General features: G+C 36.5%; 2 protein-coding genes across 6 annotated transcripts in view; one reads left to right on the top strand and one right to left on the bottom strand.

Annotated features, from left to right (window-relative positions):
- LOC107727809 (myosin-7-like) overlaps positions 1-770 on the top strand; it is a 22336-nt gene extending 21566 nt beyond the window's left edge. For all 4 annotated transcript variants that reach the window (XM_016537806.1, XM_016537803.1, XM_016537804.1 and 1 more), the window contains 2 exons: positions 263-409; positions 499-770. In XM_016537806.1, coding sequence (XP_016393292.1) covers positions 263-409; positions 499-510 — 159 coding nt within the window. In that variant the 3' untranslated portion in view covers positions 511-770. The remainder of the gene's footprint in view (positions 1-262; positions 410-498) is intronic.
- An 857-nt stretch (positions 771-1627) lies between these two features.
- LOC107727838 (short transient receptor potential channel 4-associated protein-like) lies at positions 1628-14968 on the bottom strand. 2 transcript variants are annotated; one of them, XM_016537852.1, is made up of 20 exons: positions 14815-14968; positions 12710-12838; positions 12470-12586; positions 11940-11994; positions 11684-11739; positions 11452-11580; positions 11005-11206; positions 10659-10767; positions 10546-10625; positions 9522-9664; positions 9306-9437; positions 9157-9215; positions 8972-9073; positions 8805-8888; positions 8630-8720; positions 8372-8512; positions 8174-8285; positions 6099-6211; positions 5788-5994; positions 1628-3429 (listed from the first exon to the last, which is right to left on the bottom strand). In XM_016537852.1, exons 1-20 carry the CDS (start codon positions 14938-14940, stop codon positions 3292-3294), a joined length of 2325 nt encoding a protein of 774 aa, XP_016393338.1. In that variant the 5' UTR covers positions 14941-14968; the 3' UTR covers positions 1628-3291. The 2 variants fall into 2 exon arrangements, with proteins under 2 accessions (XP_016393338.1, XP_016393337.1); XM_016537851.1 differs by having other exon boundaries at positions 10546-10767.
- Between the last annotated feature and the right edge of the window lie 1217 nt (positions 14969-16185).

Genomic DNA, 16185 nt, shown 5'->3' with positions numbered 1-16185 from the left:
ACTGACTTTTAAAGCTGCTAACGACTTTCTACTTCGAGGATCTTGATAGAAATGTAGTGGAGTGAAAAGTACAATATTTGTCTTTCAAATGTAGTGAAGTTAAAGTCATAAGTTTCCAGAAAAAATAATACTCAAGTAAAGTACAGATACTCAAAAAGTGTACTTAAGTACAATACTCAAGTAAATGTACTTAGTTACTGTCCGCCTCTGACCTCATGTATACGTAAAACATCACTGATGGTTCCTGTTCATTGTAATGTAGGAGGAACAAGCTAATACCAACTTGACCAAGTACAAGAAGACCCAGCATGAGCTGGATGACGCTGAGGAACGAGCCGAGAGTGCAGAGTCTCAAGTGAATAAACTACGAACCCGGACCAGAGACCCGGGTAGCAAGGCTAGTCCTAAGGCATGTAGCTCTTGAATATTGCATTTAAACTTTTCATTTACTCTGTAATGACTAAACCAATTAATCAGCTTTGTTTCTACCCATTTTAGCTTGCAGAGTGAAGAGGAAGGCCCTCTCATATAGGATCACAGCCGCTACAGTTTTGTGTGAGACTGAGTGAATTAAAAATATGCCTAAAGCTATGAGCAAAATAAAAATAATGACTCTTTTATGTTTATGTAGACCATATAAATCTGTATTTCATATTTTCTTTATTTGTACCAATGTATAGGCCTACTACAACTTTATGACATCTCTTTGATTTTAAACTTTCAAAGATAAAACACAGCCCTTCCTTAAAATCTCTTCAGGATATGCACGGGCTTTTGCACAAAAGAGCAGTGTTTAAAATGTATGGTTACACAATGAATACATTTTTAAAAAGTGCTCTCAGTAGTCTTTACTGTTATTCTGGTCGATATGGCAGTCGTCGTGAACTTATAGTGACACCTAGCGCGTGGATGCAGCATCACACAAACGCAAATATCAAAGACTATAGACCAGGGTTCCTCAAATCTTGCCCTGGAGGGCCAATGCGCTGCAGAGTTTAGCTCCAACCCTGATCAAACTCAGCTACCTGTGATTTTCTAATGATCCTGAAGACATTGATTAGCTTGCTCAGGTGTGTTTGATTAGGGTTAGAGCTAAACTCTGCAGGAAAGTGGATCTCGTGGGCCAGATTTGAGATCATGATTTTAAACACTTTAAATGTATTGATAATTCAAGTATTAATAATTTCTTGTGATGTTTAAAACTCTTTTAGGCTACTAAAATTGATCACACAAGAATGAATGGAAATCCACAAATTATATAACTAATGCCTTCCTTGAGCATGGCGCTTCATGTCTTAAATGTCAAGGTGTGGGTTTTCAAAACGGAACGTTTTTTCAGTTTAGAAGATTTCATATATGGAAAAAAACGAAACCTGAATGACAAAAATAGTTAACACTAAAACTTTTTTTTTCCAAATTGTTTTTTGTTCTTGCTGTATTTGAACCATTTTCTTTCACATCTCATACCTATAGTCAAACTAAAACCTGTTTTTGAATTTCAGTTACATTAAAAAAAAAAAGAGGCAGTGTATGATTTATATTCAAACTGTAATATATTTCCACAAGATGAAGCAATTGATTTTGGAAAGCATAAAAAAGTAAATCATCCAACCTTAACTGTCAGAGGCAAGATATTGAATTCCGTTTTATTTAAAGCATCAAGTTTACTGGGCTTGACATGGTTATCACTTATGACTAAATCCATCCAGACAGAGCTACATAAGAAAATGCAGGTATTTAAAACCAAACCCATCCCATGCGAGACATGAATCAAGGCCCGTGGATGATGAAGAGACATTCAGATCCTTTGTGTTGATGTCGCAATCATTCAAATCAGAAAAAGCACACATTCACACTACTGCTAATATTACAACTGTACACATTCCTGGGGTCAAAGGAAGTGACCAAAAAACTCTGCAGCATTCATTATACCTTTTTATATGAGTTGTATGATATAGTATTGCCAACGCAAAAGCATTGACACACAGTATAAGCAACCAATATAAAGAACGAACATGAAAGAACTTGCAAACATCCACAGGTGAAAGCGATCAACTCTTGTGAAACATTTAGTCATTTATACAGAGGAACTTTTGCATACACAGTGAACTCAGGTGCAACAGAATAAAAGCCGCAGCATGCTTAACCTATAGGAGTGGGTTAGAAAACAACACCAATGAAACGAGGTAGTTGATTGGAAGTTTCTAGTCTAGCTCAGCTACCACATCCAGCTCAAAGCACCTTCGCAGGTTCTCGGCCGCCAAAACGCCAGAGCCTCGTGTTTGAGTGCGACACAGATTGTCAACAGCTGAGGCCTGTAAAGTTAGAAGATGGTGATTTAGTGGTTTGCTACGGAACAAGTGACAGATGGCAGCTTAGAGGTCAAGGCTAGCTGGATATTTATGACCATAGTGTGAGTGAACCTGCATAGTTTAACACCTTCAGTGCCCACAAGATATGAAGTGTTTCATTGTGAGAAATAAAACAAATGGGACAATACTATTTTTAAAAACTAATTAATACAAAAAAATAAAAAATATATATCAACTCAATATCTCTTATTTCATATGTGCTTGATAAAACCTAACAAAAGCAGAGAAGCAGTGGAGAATATGAAAAGAAAACAGGTTTATGTCGTAAGAGAGCAAAATTACTAGAGAAATATGAGAAAATAAATAAGACTCGTCCAAATTCATTTTCAGTTCTCCGTCATCTACACTGCACAAAGGTTTTGACATCAATCAGTTAAGCATGAGAGTCGCTCACCACCTGACAGCTTGGCAAAGTATCATCGAAGCCTTCGTTCATCAAATCCAACACTTTCTCTTTTGCTTTTCTAAACATAAATTACAGAGAAAATCTCTTTAAAGGCCGACTGTGCAGTTCATAGATCACCAGATCATCGATCGCCCTCATTCGCGGATGCATCTTTCCAATCCATTTAGCCTAAATATTTTTGTCTTTGTATATTTCTCTATAAAACGCCCCAAATGATTTCCCCGAAAGAATGCCACCGAAACACAACAAGACAGTTTCAGGTCAGAGGTTCGGCTCTGGATTGAGCTGTCCGGGTACTGTGTTCCCTCTCAATGAATGACAGGATGGGCAATCCTTCGCGGGACGTTCTTCGTCGCACCCGTGACCTGGAGATGAAAAAGTGGAACATGGGCACCAAGTAGAGAATGGACAGCTCACTGAGCCGTAGCATGCAGTCGGATGAGGCGGGAGGCTGTTCTATGGACCGCATCGGAAAGGGACGTGCAAGTCCCTCCCCAAGCCCACCCGCAAGAGTCAATCCTCTAGAAGGTCCCGGTCTAGCTCCATGTAAGGCTCATCTATGTAGCCGATAATGGCACAGGGAGAAGTCCTGTCCTCACCAAGCAGTACTGAAACAGTCTCCTTCCAGAAACTGAAGGGAATACAGGAGCTCTGAAACAAAAGTGAAGATAGATAGTTAAATATTATTCAAAAGCAGCGTTTCTCAAACTGGGCTTGGTGAAGGAAATGCAGGGGTTTGTAGGTTGATGAAAAGCTAATAATCCCATTTTACAAGATAATTTACGATTATCATTTCATTTCATGTTTTAGAGTTACAATAATAATAGTAATAACAATATGAAGGTAAATTTAAGACTTCAGACCAAGTAAGAAAATCTAAAGAATAAACTGAATGGAACACAATATGTCAGTATGGTCTCTAAGGGTGTTTTCACACCTAGATTGTTTGAGCCCTGCAAATGCTCTCGGAGCGGTTCAGCTCGTATACGTGAACAAACAAGTGATCTCAGACCCCCCTAAAAAGACCCAAAAGCGAACCGTACTTGGACCACCTCCGGAGGTGGTCTGAGTTCGGTTCGTTTGTGGGTCCGTTTGTGGTTCGATTTCCTCGTGATTTGTGAAAGCAATGAGGTCCTGTACGCTCTGTACTATGGGCCAACATAACAGTAATGCTTGAGGTTGAACTAAGCAGTTTAGTACTTGTATATATATTTTTATATAGGCTATAGTTTATTATTATTATTTATTGATGTCATTTCAGATGTTCTCTTCACATTCACACACACAATCTCGTTACATTTTTCAAAAATAAATAAACAAATAAACCAACTGTTAACTCGAGCAATACAAAATAATTCTGTTGTCATTTATGTAATCTACGGCTAACTGTGTATTAAATTATTTAATGCATGCATCGTTAAGTATTCTCGTCATGACAAAAAGAACCAGCCGACGCGCAGCGGAGATCTAGCATTCTGCCCGCTTTAAATCAGACACAGAGATGAAGTAGTGCGGTAAGATCACGTATTTGAATGCATTAATTATACTATTGATTTCATTTAATTATTGAGAGAGAAAGAAAGAGATGAAAGTTGCATGTGTGAATTGCGTCTGTGCAAGTCAAGTGAAGCTGTGAGTTTCGTTACTTCAAAACATAAATTTTACAGCAGCATTGACAACAAGTGTCCATACTCGTGAATATTTCTGTGAGCACAATCTCCGATCTGTGTCTCTGCGAGTGATGTGTGTGCGTGCATGCATGCGTCTCGTGTGTGTCAATTAGTAGTAGTATATTTTTATTTAATGCCATGTCAGCATCTTAGGCTATTTTCATGGCAAAAACGATTCAAAAAATACAAGTATAACAAATACAATAAAACTCGTGTGTGTCAATGAAAGCAGCGAAACAATATAGTAGCCATATAAAGTTAGTAGCAAAGAAACATTTTAATCTCATCTGAGGAAAAAAGCAAGTTGAATTAACTTTATACATAAGCTCTGCAAAAGTCTTGACCAGTGACATGATCAGGGATTGCCAGCTCTTTCTCACCCACTTCCCCGTCCACTTCTTCTTCCAAATTTTCCAGTAAGTCAGACTCCAGCATTCCACTGCTGCACAGAAAGCTGGGGTCTGAGTTCTTATGAAGTTGTGGTGAGAACAAGAAAGGGTCTGAGATTACTTCAGTGCTGAAGAGGACCAAGAAAAGAACCGGGTTCTCTTTTGAGTCCACTATATTGTGAACACCAAAAGGACTGAGATCACTTTCAGCTGGTTCCCTTTCTGGTTCACTTTAAGTGAAATGGGTTTGGTTCCTTTAAAACGAACTATATGTGAAAACACCCTAATTGTAAATATCTTATATTAGCAATACTTCAAAGTTCAACACTTCAAAACTTTCAACAGATCTCCATTACTTTTTACTCCATTACTTTTTAATTAATTAAAACAAAAAGCCTAAATGAAATATTTTCATGATATAAAATGATGGAGTCTCTTCAGAAAACTTGAACTAAACTGCTCAATACACATGGATAAGTTTTAAGGTCTCTTTATGAACTTTTTTGAAAATCAAAGTGATAGTTGCGTAGACTGTCAATGGAGGAAAATAAATCTCTCAGTTTTCAGTGAAAGTATCTTCATTTGTGTTCCAAAGATTCATGAAATTCTTATGGGTTTGGAATAACGTAAGGCTGAGGAAAATGGTGACAATTTTTATTGCTGGGTGAACTATCCCTTTAAGACTCTCTGCTTCAATTTAAGACCTTTAAAGGCCTTCGTCTGTGGAAGGCCTAAGACTTTCAGATCCACAGGAACCCTGTATAAATGTTCAGCCCTTTATATAAAAAAAAAAGACCATATGACCAGAGAATCATAAACATGTGAATGTGTCGTGAAATGATTGAAATATTTACTTAAAAACATACCCTCAGGGGGTTATTTATTTTTGGAACCCGCGACTTAAAAAGAAAAATTCTATACAGTTAAATATAAAATGTATACACACTCACATTCTCCAGGCAGGTGCTGTCCTTGTCCTTGTTGAGGTAGTGGTGCTGCCAAAAGTGCAGCAAGTTGTGGAAGTTGTTGAGCAGGCAGCCGGGATATTTCTCTGCGTATTCCTTCTCCCGCAGGGCGTTCAGGTAAAACGGGAGCTTGCCTCTCCTCCGGGCCAACATCAGAATCACCAGGCTGGTGTTAAGACAGCTCACATTCTCCTGGGAGAGCAACCAGAAAAACAAAGGAGAAAAACACAGGAATAATTATCAAGGAGGATTCAAATGAGACAAGCAGGGAGAGGAGATTTGCACTATGGTCTTGCCTGTGTCAGGGTTTGCACGTTGATGATGTTAACCAGCCTAAAAAGGAAGGACAGTCTGTTCTCCACTCGAGCCATGTAGGACAGCAGACAGCACTCAGAGAGCACTTCAACCACTGCAGATGCACAAACACAGACTAAAATAGACACTGCAGTTTTAAAAACAAAGATCGGACTAAACGTTTTTTTTAGAAATCTATGTCTAATGCTCTGAACCGACTTATCATCTGATTAAGGAATTAACATGATCTGTGAAAGTGAACAGATTGTTTATAAAATACCAAGTTACCTGAGAAAATATTGTCATCTTCCCATCAGATTTTTCTTAGAGACATCAACATTTTTTACACTAACAATTAACACAGGATGAAATATTAAATACACATGTAAAGTGACTGGCATTATAAATATTGTGATGAATTTAATGCACTTTTAATTTGACTGTTAAAGTCCCTAAAGACGTGTCACTTGTCAGTTGTCACTAGCCTAAATCAGACTAGCGAGTAAGAGAATGTGAAGACAGCTGTTTGATCTCCGATCTTTAAGTTGTAGAAACCGTATTCGACCTGGAAAGTTCAATTTGCTTCTGTGAATCAGAATCAGATTCACTGAAACTGATGAGAATTGAACTGAAGTGTGTTGAAAATGTGGAATTTTACATGAAATATTGTTTTAGTAAAACCAGTATGGAGATATATACTCAGAGATGCAAACAGGTAAGGGGGAAAAAAAGGTGAGAACATTGCACGGATCGGGGGCATGCTCCACACAGAGTTACTTTTAAAGATATTTGCTTTACATGCTCATTTGTAGTTACTTTAAGGTATTTTTTATTCCCTTATATGCCCAAAACTGTATTTTTTCATAAAAAAACAAACAAACATTTTTTTAACATCTTGTTGCAACATTTTACAAAAATCAAGATTGAATATATTTGGTCAAAAACCCAAGTTATAAAAGATGAAGTGTTATGCAGGCTATTTAAGACAATATTGGCTGATTAGACGGCAACGCTGACCTAAAATGCTAAACGCTTGTAAAAAAACAAACAAACATTTTTTTAACATCTTGTTGCAACATTTTACAAAAATCAAGATTGAATATATTTGGTCAAAAACCCAAGTTATAAAAGATGAAGTGTTATGCAGGCTATTTAAGACAATATTGGCTGATTAGACGGCAACGCTGACCTAAAATGCTAAATGCTTGCCCTCTCTCTCTTCACCGTTCCCACATCTCAGACCTCAAATACATTAAATATTACCCTTTTTAGACATAGTTTTTGAAGTAGTGTAAAGAAAATACTATACAAAACTTATTGAAACAACCAGTTCTTTATTTCCCCTTGTAAGACCCCCCAATATAAAAACACTTTCTCATTGGATCGAAGCAAATCTGATAGGTGACCTAATTTGCTCTCAAAAAGGTGAGTTGTCACTGAAAAGTGAGGAGTTTGCATCTATGCATACTGCTGTTTATTACTATGTCTTGTTATTTTAGTTCACAAAAAAAAAATCTACCTTTGTGTCAATTGTGAAAACTAGTGTAGACGTATACCTTACAGCAGTTTACTTCTTGGAATAAACATTACTGATATACCAGCCTTTTTTAAAATTTATTTACAAATACATATACACTACCAATCGAATGGGTTTGGGTACATTGTGTAATATTGTTTAAAGAAGTCTCTATGGTTGAATTTATTTGAAAAAAAAAAAAAAATTTATAATATTAATGATTTTTAAAAATGTCATTTATTCCTGGCGGCAAAACTGAATTATTAGCTACCATTAATCCCATCTTCAGTGTCACACGATCCTTCAGAAATCAATCTAATATGCTAATTTGTGCTGAATATTTTTATGGGAAAAAATATACAGGATTTATTTATTCATGATTCTTTGATGAATAGAAAATTCAAAATAACAGCATTAATTTGAAAGTGATTTTAAAAAAATCTTTTTTCCCACCTTTTAAACAATTCAATGTGTTGTTGGTGAATAAAACTATTCATTTTTTAAAAACTACATTTTTTAGCTGTATCACTAACAATCCAAGAGTAAAATTGCTTAATTTACCTTTCACATCTTCTGTCTGGCTCTCAAAGCGATCTAGAGAGAGGACGATACATCGCACAAGCATGTTGGAGTCCACCAGAGAGCTGTTGATCTGAGTGAGGAACACCTGGAACTGAAGGAGACACAGCTTTTATTTCTCTATTACTCTATAGCCTCTACAATAAATCAGAAATCGTGTATGTGACCCTCTTTTTGTACCTTTTCTTCTGTGTTGACATATTTGTTGAATCTCTTGAAGGCATCAATGTTGAACTTCATAAGCTCCCCGAGCAAATCAAAGTAGCTTTGCAGGACATCTCTGGACTTGCAGCCGCTGTCGATGATGCAGAAGAGGATGTGCTACAAACCAAAGACAGAATTAGACTATGCAGAAATTCTATAAGGATAGAGAATTCAACTACTCAAGTAAAAACATTTTGACCAATAAGACACACAAGCAGGCATTAACGTTTTTACCTCCAGCAAGCCTCTCTTCAGCAGAAACATCTGGTCTGCATATGAGGTGGCCCCTCTGAGGAAGCTCTCAACAGCTCTGGCCTGCCAGAACCTTCAGAGGGAACATATGTCACCATGACTTATGTGGCATTTCAAAACACATTTAACCAAAATCATTAAGAACCCAGTGTCTCACCTGAAGGAAGAGTCTGGCGGTTCTCTTTTCATAACAGTGAGGATCCGTGTGAGAAGCCCTTTTTTACCATCACACACTAAACTCCTAAAAGACACCACACAGCTTGTAATATCGTAAAGAAATTATGCATATTAGCATGTAAATTATGACTCCATTCTGAATACTACCTGTCGGTGTTTACTAGAGCCTCCACCTCGGGGATGTTTGCCTTTAGGGAGATGGCACTCAACTCATTCAGCTCCTGTGCGTTCAAAAGTAGGTACTTATTCCTGAGGACAAAAGAATAAATGTGTTGTTCTGTCAATCTACATGTACATGGCACGCCACTGAAAGCTCACACAATCTAACTTACTCGTGGTGGTCACTAAAGCTTTGCAGAAGCCTCAAGAACTGGATTTTAAAGGAGATTTCCTGTGCAATAAACAATAGCATAACATGATCAATGAGAATTATGGGAAATAGAATATTTTGAATGAGTGAATATATTATCCCAAAGCTCACCGGGCTGCAATCACAGTTTTCATTCTGTCCATGAACCACGTGATTAGAGGTGGTGTATTTCCTCCAGATGAGCTTGTCGAAAAGGTTATTGAGTCCAGGAATCAAACGAAACTCGGCCAACATTTTATGCACCTAACAGATTATGATAAACAAAGATGGGAATTACAACATTAATCAGCACCAAGCAGATCCTTTACTAACAAGAACGGCTCTTACCTGGTTTCGCTGTCGGCCCATGAGAAGGACACACAGCACGTAAAGCACTTCCACCTTATACATGATCTCATGGACGATCTTCATGGACTGTGGCAAACGGTGCCTCAGAGGGATGGTGGCCAATGTGCTCTCATCAGATGATTCTGTGAAGAAAAAAATTATAATAACAAAGAGGCAAGGACACATTAAATTAATCAAAAAAAGACAGTACAAAAAATCATGTTGCAAAAAATTTGTTTCAAATAAATGCTGTTGTCTGGAATGTTCTATTCATTAAAGGGTCAGTTCACCCCAAAATGAAAATTCTGTCATTAATTACTCACCCTCCTGTTGTTCCAAACCCGTAAGACCTCGTTCAACCTCAGAACACAAATTAAGATATGTTGGAAGATGGTGGAAGACAGTAACGTGGGGGAGAAGAATTGTTGAATAAAGTTGACATGAGGGTGAGTAATTAATGACAGAATTTTCATTTTGGGGTGAACTAACCCTTTAAAGAATCCTATGTATTCACATTTCCAGAAAAAAAAAAATTAAGCAGCAAAACTGGTTTCATCAGTGATAATAATAAAAAAATGCTTCTTGAGCAATAAATCAGAATGGAATGGTTTCTCAAGCTTCATGTGAAACTGAAGTCTGGAGTAATGGCTGTTGAAAATTCAGCTTTGCATCACAGGACTAAATTACATTTCAAAATTTTTTTTTTTTTAAATATTTCACAATATTACTGTTTTTACTGTATGTTTGATCAAATAAAAGCAGCCTTTGTAAGAGACTTCTTTCAAAAACATTTAAACATCTTGTAGTGTATACAAGTGGTAAAATTGTCTCTTTAGGGAAAAAAAGAGCAAAAATATTAGGTGGAATTTTAAAATGGAAAGAAATGAACATGTTATATTCTGCATAATCATAACCAATCACTAAAATTCTCAATTAACATTTAATTTCTCATTCAATTGTTATTTCCTTTGTTGCTGCCAGTGCACACATGACTTTGTGACACAGTGTGCTGTAGCGGTCGTACCTGTGCTACTGTGCTCGGCTTCATCTGTTGCTATCTGCATGAGCGCATCCAGCACTAGAGTGTTGTCGAGCCAAGTGTACCATTCCTCCAGTTCCTGCAGAATGCAAGTGTACCATTCCTCCAGTTCCTGCAGAAAGTTTGATGTTCCAGTTGCCTCGGACACCTTCCGTGTGGCCAACTTACAGAGATGCTCAATGAAGCCGGGGATGTTCAGGAGTGTGACTGGAAAATATTTCATTATGTTTTCATTATTGATGCCCTATTAACCCTAACCCCATGAATAAATCCCTGCCAGAAGTACTCTACATTTATACACACTGGAAAGTAGCAGTGTACTGAATGCAAAAAGCTGTAATTTCCCTTTAGCAATGATCTTATTCTCCACAAATCCTCCATCACTACTTTACCGTTCTTTGTGGCATTACCTCTAAGTAAAGTCACAGTTTGTAGACCACATACCCTGGTTGACCTCGGCACGTGAGGGGCTGGTATTGCGTTTCTGCTGTGCGTTTTTAGCCAGGAGTGTGTGTTTGTCATCGTTCCCCACATCTGGCTCAGAGATGGTGACGGAGAGGATACGACAAAAGTTGGCGAGCTGCTGCTGGTCAAAGCTCTGAACCAGTCCTGACAGGTTTGGGATCCACTCCAGCTGAATCATCTCCTGTTATGAACCATCATTAATCACCGTCAGATATTAGGGGTTACATATCCAACATGATTATCGCCATTAATTATCAGGTGTTTTTTTTTTTTTTTTAGATAAGACAAATATTCGTAATCTTCACAATGGATTTTAAGCCTGTCCATAGTGTCAACATGACAAATCCAGGGGCATTAAAATTTATTAACAGCTTCTAATTAAGGAAATTAAGGTTGTAGTTGCAGCTATATAATATTAGCACTGACCTTTTTGACTCCAAGAATATCCTCAATTAACGTAGCTGTTTGCAAAAAGGTCTTCTTGTTTGTCATCAGCGTGAAGAGAAATAACACAAAATCATCCCTCGATGCCAAGCTTTTTGTGACTCCTTCCGTCTGCAGGAAAACATGTGCACTTATTGAACTCATGAACTGATCATGTGGATATTAGTCATGCTTGTGTTCAATTTCTAAATGAGAAGGAAGGCTGAATACATACACATATGCAGCAATTGTACAGCACACTAAGGCAGTCCTTCACCAAGTCATCGTTCACTACAAGCAGTTTAAAAATGACATTAAGAAAGATTAATTTATACATCTGTTTAGACATAAAAACATATCAATGGTTACTAAAATAAGTGCAGATAAAATAATATAATTACTGTTCTTTTTATTTCATATAAATATATTTTTATATTCCAAAATAAATAATTATTGTTCATGAATCTCCATAAAATCTCTAGTCAACTTACTCTTGGGTTTTTGTAGCGTAGTCAGAGTGGGTCTCATCAGAAGCTCCACCAGCAGCTAAGATGACAAACAATCAGTCAATGATCTCATCTAAGGCTGCAACTAACATCTATGTTGATAAATAAATGAATCTGCCAATTACGTATCCATTGGATAAACAAAAGTTCATTTTATTTACTGCATGTCATTGAAAAAATATTTTCCGCCATTTCCTCCTCCATGCTCAAAACCAGACGGACTCTTTAGACTCTTTCTAGGCTGATTAGGGTGAAACATCTGCAGCACACTATCAAATAAACACTAGTGAAAAATTTAAGGGGGTCTGAATACTTTCCGTACCCACTGTATATATATAAAAACATGTTATAAACTTTGTGAAAAACATCTGTTCCAAATTCTTTGGAGCTTTCTGTAGAATTCTGCACCTACAGATTCTGTGAGTCTGTCAATGTTTTCCTTTAACTAGGTGTAAACACAAGTTGAATTGTTGTTGTTGTTGTTTTTTACATTTAGGAATTATATTAACACTCACATCTACACCTCCAAACAGGCCAAAGGTGTATGTGTTGGGAAAGGTGGACTCCTGTGCCGTCTTTCTGTCCTCTGTCACAAAAGACATGGCCTCCATAGACAGCAGGGATGACAGTTCCTGTATCAGAACACCACAATTAAGTACATAATGAAATACAGCTATCAAGAGGCTATAAACCTGTTTGTAAGATATAAGTAAATATAGCAGACTGAAAGAAGCGAATAGAGAAAGAGACCTCACCTTCAGGACAGTGTGTGTGTGGGTGAAGTCACTGTTTAGGTGGCTGCTCTCGTACAGCTCTTGGAGTAAGACTGGAATCCCGTGCCATTTCGCCCTCTTATCTCTCTCCTGAAGAAGAGCTTCTGGGAGCTGGAAACAAAGAATAAATGCTAACTGGATTTGCATTAATTAAAGAAATACCAGTTCTCGCAAGTCAGCAAAAGAACAGTGCTAGACTTTAGGCTTTTGTTCTTAAATGCTATAAAATTCTGCATCACAGCTGCTTTGCCACTGTCATGACACTCAACATATATATCTCTATTTTTATATACACATTACACATTCATACATACATAATCAGAAGTGACACTAAAGAGAATAGAGACATATCAACAAACAAACACACACATATATACACGTGTGTGTGTGTGTGTGTGTGTATATATATATATATATACATATACACATACATACACGCACACACGTTAAATTATAATATATACAATTCATTTATAATTACAATTAGAAAGTTACATACGAGTTAGTTATCTGTATCATATGTTAAAACAAACTAGTTATTAATAGCATCAATTTGTTGAATATGCTGCCTTGCAAAACAAGTAAAAAAACATTTGCATGTTTGACAACTAATGTAAATAATGAAATGCTATTACAATTAATTTACATGGGCATTACTTTGGAGGCTGCAAAGTTCCCTTTACACACACACACAGCACTGACAATCAAATGCAAAAGACATGTAAATACAAGCTATATCCTTTGCATTTAATTTTGTGAAAGCTCTACATCCCGACACACAGGTTACATATTTGTTTAGTTAATTAAGAATATCAGTATTTATTCCAGGTTGCCTATTCTCAGCTTCCTCCCATGGTACTTGCCATTAGGTTTGTGTAATAATATTACACATAATGCTTATATAGTGTTAAAGTCATAAATATTGATATTGATTAAAGTCAAATAACTGTAAGATTCATGTATGAACTTTAACATTATATCACAAGCCACCTTTAAATGAGGTCCTCTACCTTTTCACGTATTCAATAAAATACATGACAAGTTAGTCAGGAACTAGTAATAGGCTAACTTTAAAAATTTTACAACAAAATAAGGCCAATCTGGATGGTTTCTGCATGCACAACAAACTGCACCTCAATTAGGATCTGTTTCTAGGTTATTTGGAAACATTTACCAACCTATCACCTGTCTAGAAACATTAGACAGCAAAGATTATTCTTATAGGTCCTAACTTATTAAGTAGAAAGTGTCAAATTCTGTGTATGAAGAGAAAGTGAAACCTGTGGGGTTTAAATTGAGTGAAGTTCCCAGGCTCAGATGCTGTCTAACTCAACGGGGCATCTTACATAACTCAAGCTCTTTAAACTCGAGGCCTGAGCCAGCAAAATATCACTGCCTGGTCCAATACCCCAAACTACATGAGTGCAATTTGCGGTTTAGGCTGGTGACGGACCAAAACTGGATAATAAAATCTATAAAAACAAGTTCTCTGGCGTCCACGTTTAATGTCTCAAACGTACAAGACATAAAAACCTGTCAAACTCTTGCATGCTGACTACCTTGACAGCATTTTTTTTTGTTGGTTATATGATTTCCAAAAGCGTCCATAATGGTCAAAAATGCCGTCTAGGTAGGCAGCTCAGTAGGCTGTGAGACACAACCAGCGTTTACTTGAAACAGCTGATCGATTATAAACATTATGATTACAGATAGATCTGAATAAGTGATTATTACTCATTCATAATAATGTGACTCCATGTGTCGGAGCTTTTAATTGGATTGTATTTGAACTGTATTTAAAGCCTCGTTTTACCCAAATAATTATCGGACAGTCAAAGCCAAGAACAACCTAATTAGTTAACGGCCAGTTGTCATTCTCCGTTTACGTGGTTTATTTTTAAACTATATTTAGCGTTTGACTTCACATGTATAAAAAGATCATTTAAACTACTTCTAGATTAAAGTTAAGCGTCACACCCGTCCAATTTATTTTGTTTCTTAACTTAAATCAGGTTGATCGACGGTTCAGACCACAAACGCAGATCCCTGACAGCGGCTTTTTCAGCAGCACAAACTCTCCCGTTTACCTGCGTCCCTCTGCTGAAGCCCCGGCCCGCGATCTGACTCTGCCGTATTCTGCTGAGAATATTTCTGTTTCGAATCCGTTTCTTTCCTCCTATCCAAGGGGACTCGGGCCCCAGTAGCGTCGCCATTACTTCGTCTTCCTGAACTGCTCCAAACAGGAAATTAAAATCGTTCTGCCCTCGACGCTCACTGGTGTGTGTTGAGCGCCCTCGTGTGGACGATATTTAAACTGACCAGTAGAGGGCGCCATGCGCTGGGAGCTCAAATACATTTACTGAACGAGACATTGCTAAATCTGTATTTTATATGAATAAAAATACAATATTAAAATTGAACGGAAATGTACAAATATACATATTAAAAGTCTGTTTTTTTTTTTATAAAACCAGCTTTTTAATATATACGTTGCAGACAGCTGAAAAGACACTCATAGGCTATAGGAAACGTTTCAATCAAAATCAACATGTAATGACCTGCCTTCTAAATGATCATTTAGCATTTCAACATTACAGCACATTTTCAAACTAAATGTTGAGACTTAACGTTAAATGTCGTCTATTTAAAAAAGAAAGAGGCCAGTGGACAACCATTTGTGACAACAGTTTTTACTATAAACTGAATACAATGTCATAAATTAGCCTACTATAAGTTGTAAATATTTTGTTCTTATAATAATAAGAAAAATTTTTAATTTTTAATTTTAATTGTAATTAATTTTTCTTTGTTAATATTTCTTCTCTCTGATATCATTGCTCTTTTGTTGATTTTGATTGCTTCCATTGTCCTCATTTGTAAGTCGCTTTGGATAAAAGCATCTGCTAAATGTCTAAATGTAAATGTAAATGAAAGTATGGACTATTTCATAATACAGAGACAGCTACCTAATTTTCTATACATTTAAAGGGACTATATAATCATAGTACATTTTTTAAATTGCCCAGTCTCATATAAATCATGATCACAAAACATTTATGTCAGTTATCACCTAGGCCTATATGTAAAAGGCAGCTTAAAAAGTTGAGCCCCATTTTGACTAAATAAATGACACATTATTAAAACGGTAGATTTCAAAATATTGTTACATTCAATGAAAAGTAAAATAAAATGCATTTAAAAAATAATTTCTAGCACAATTTATTCCCCACAATTTTATTTACATAATTATGTTATGTTGCAAAATTATATTAAATTCTGTTACTTTGTTTGTATTGTTAATTTGTTTTCTGTTGGGTCCTACTGACCAACTGAGCAATTTATTCTGTAGTTTCCCAAGTTAATGCATCCTGTACACTACGACAGACACAAAACATAACTATAACATGAAAAAAACTTCATTAAAACATACAAAAACAATCATTAAATAATTAACAAAA

The sequence above is a fragment of the Sinocyclocheilus rhinocerous genome, unplaced genomic scaffold (genome assembly GCF_001515625.1).
Source record: "Sinocyclocheilus rhinocerous isolate Xijiao unplaced genomic scaffold, SAMN03320098_v1.1 scaffold576, whole genome shotgun sequence".
NCBI classification, from domain to species: Eukaryota; Metazoa; Chordata; class Actinopteri; order Cypriniformes; family Cyprinidae; genus Sinocyclocheilus; species Sinocyclocheilus rhinocerous.
Note: the sequence above shows the minus strand (reverse complement) of the source record. Positions and strands in the feature narration are given on the sequence as shown.

What these genes read in the sequence shown, in the direction of transcription:
- LOC107727838 (XM_016537851.1), bottom strand. Translation starts at nt 14,940, where the DNA reads ATGGCGACGCTACTGGGGCCCGAGTCCCCTTGGATAGGAGGAAAGAAA. An exon ending in GCTTCAGCAGAGGGACGCAG is followed by an intron (nt 12,839 to 14,814) that starts GTAAACGGGAGA and finishes CTTTGTTTCCAG; the next exon opens with CTCCCAGAAGCTCTTCTTCA. An exon ending in ATATTCTTGGAGTCAAAAAG is followed by an intron (nt 11,207 to 11,451) that starts GTCAGTGCTAAT and finishes GGTTCATAACAG; the next exon opens with GAGATGATTCAGCTGGAGTG.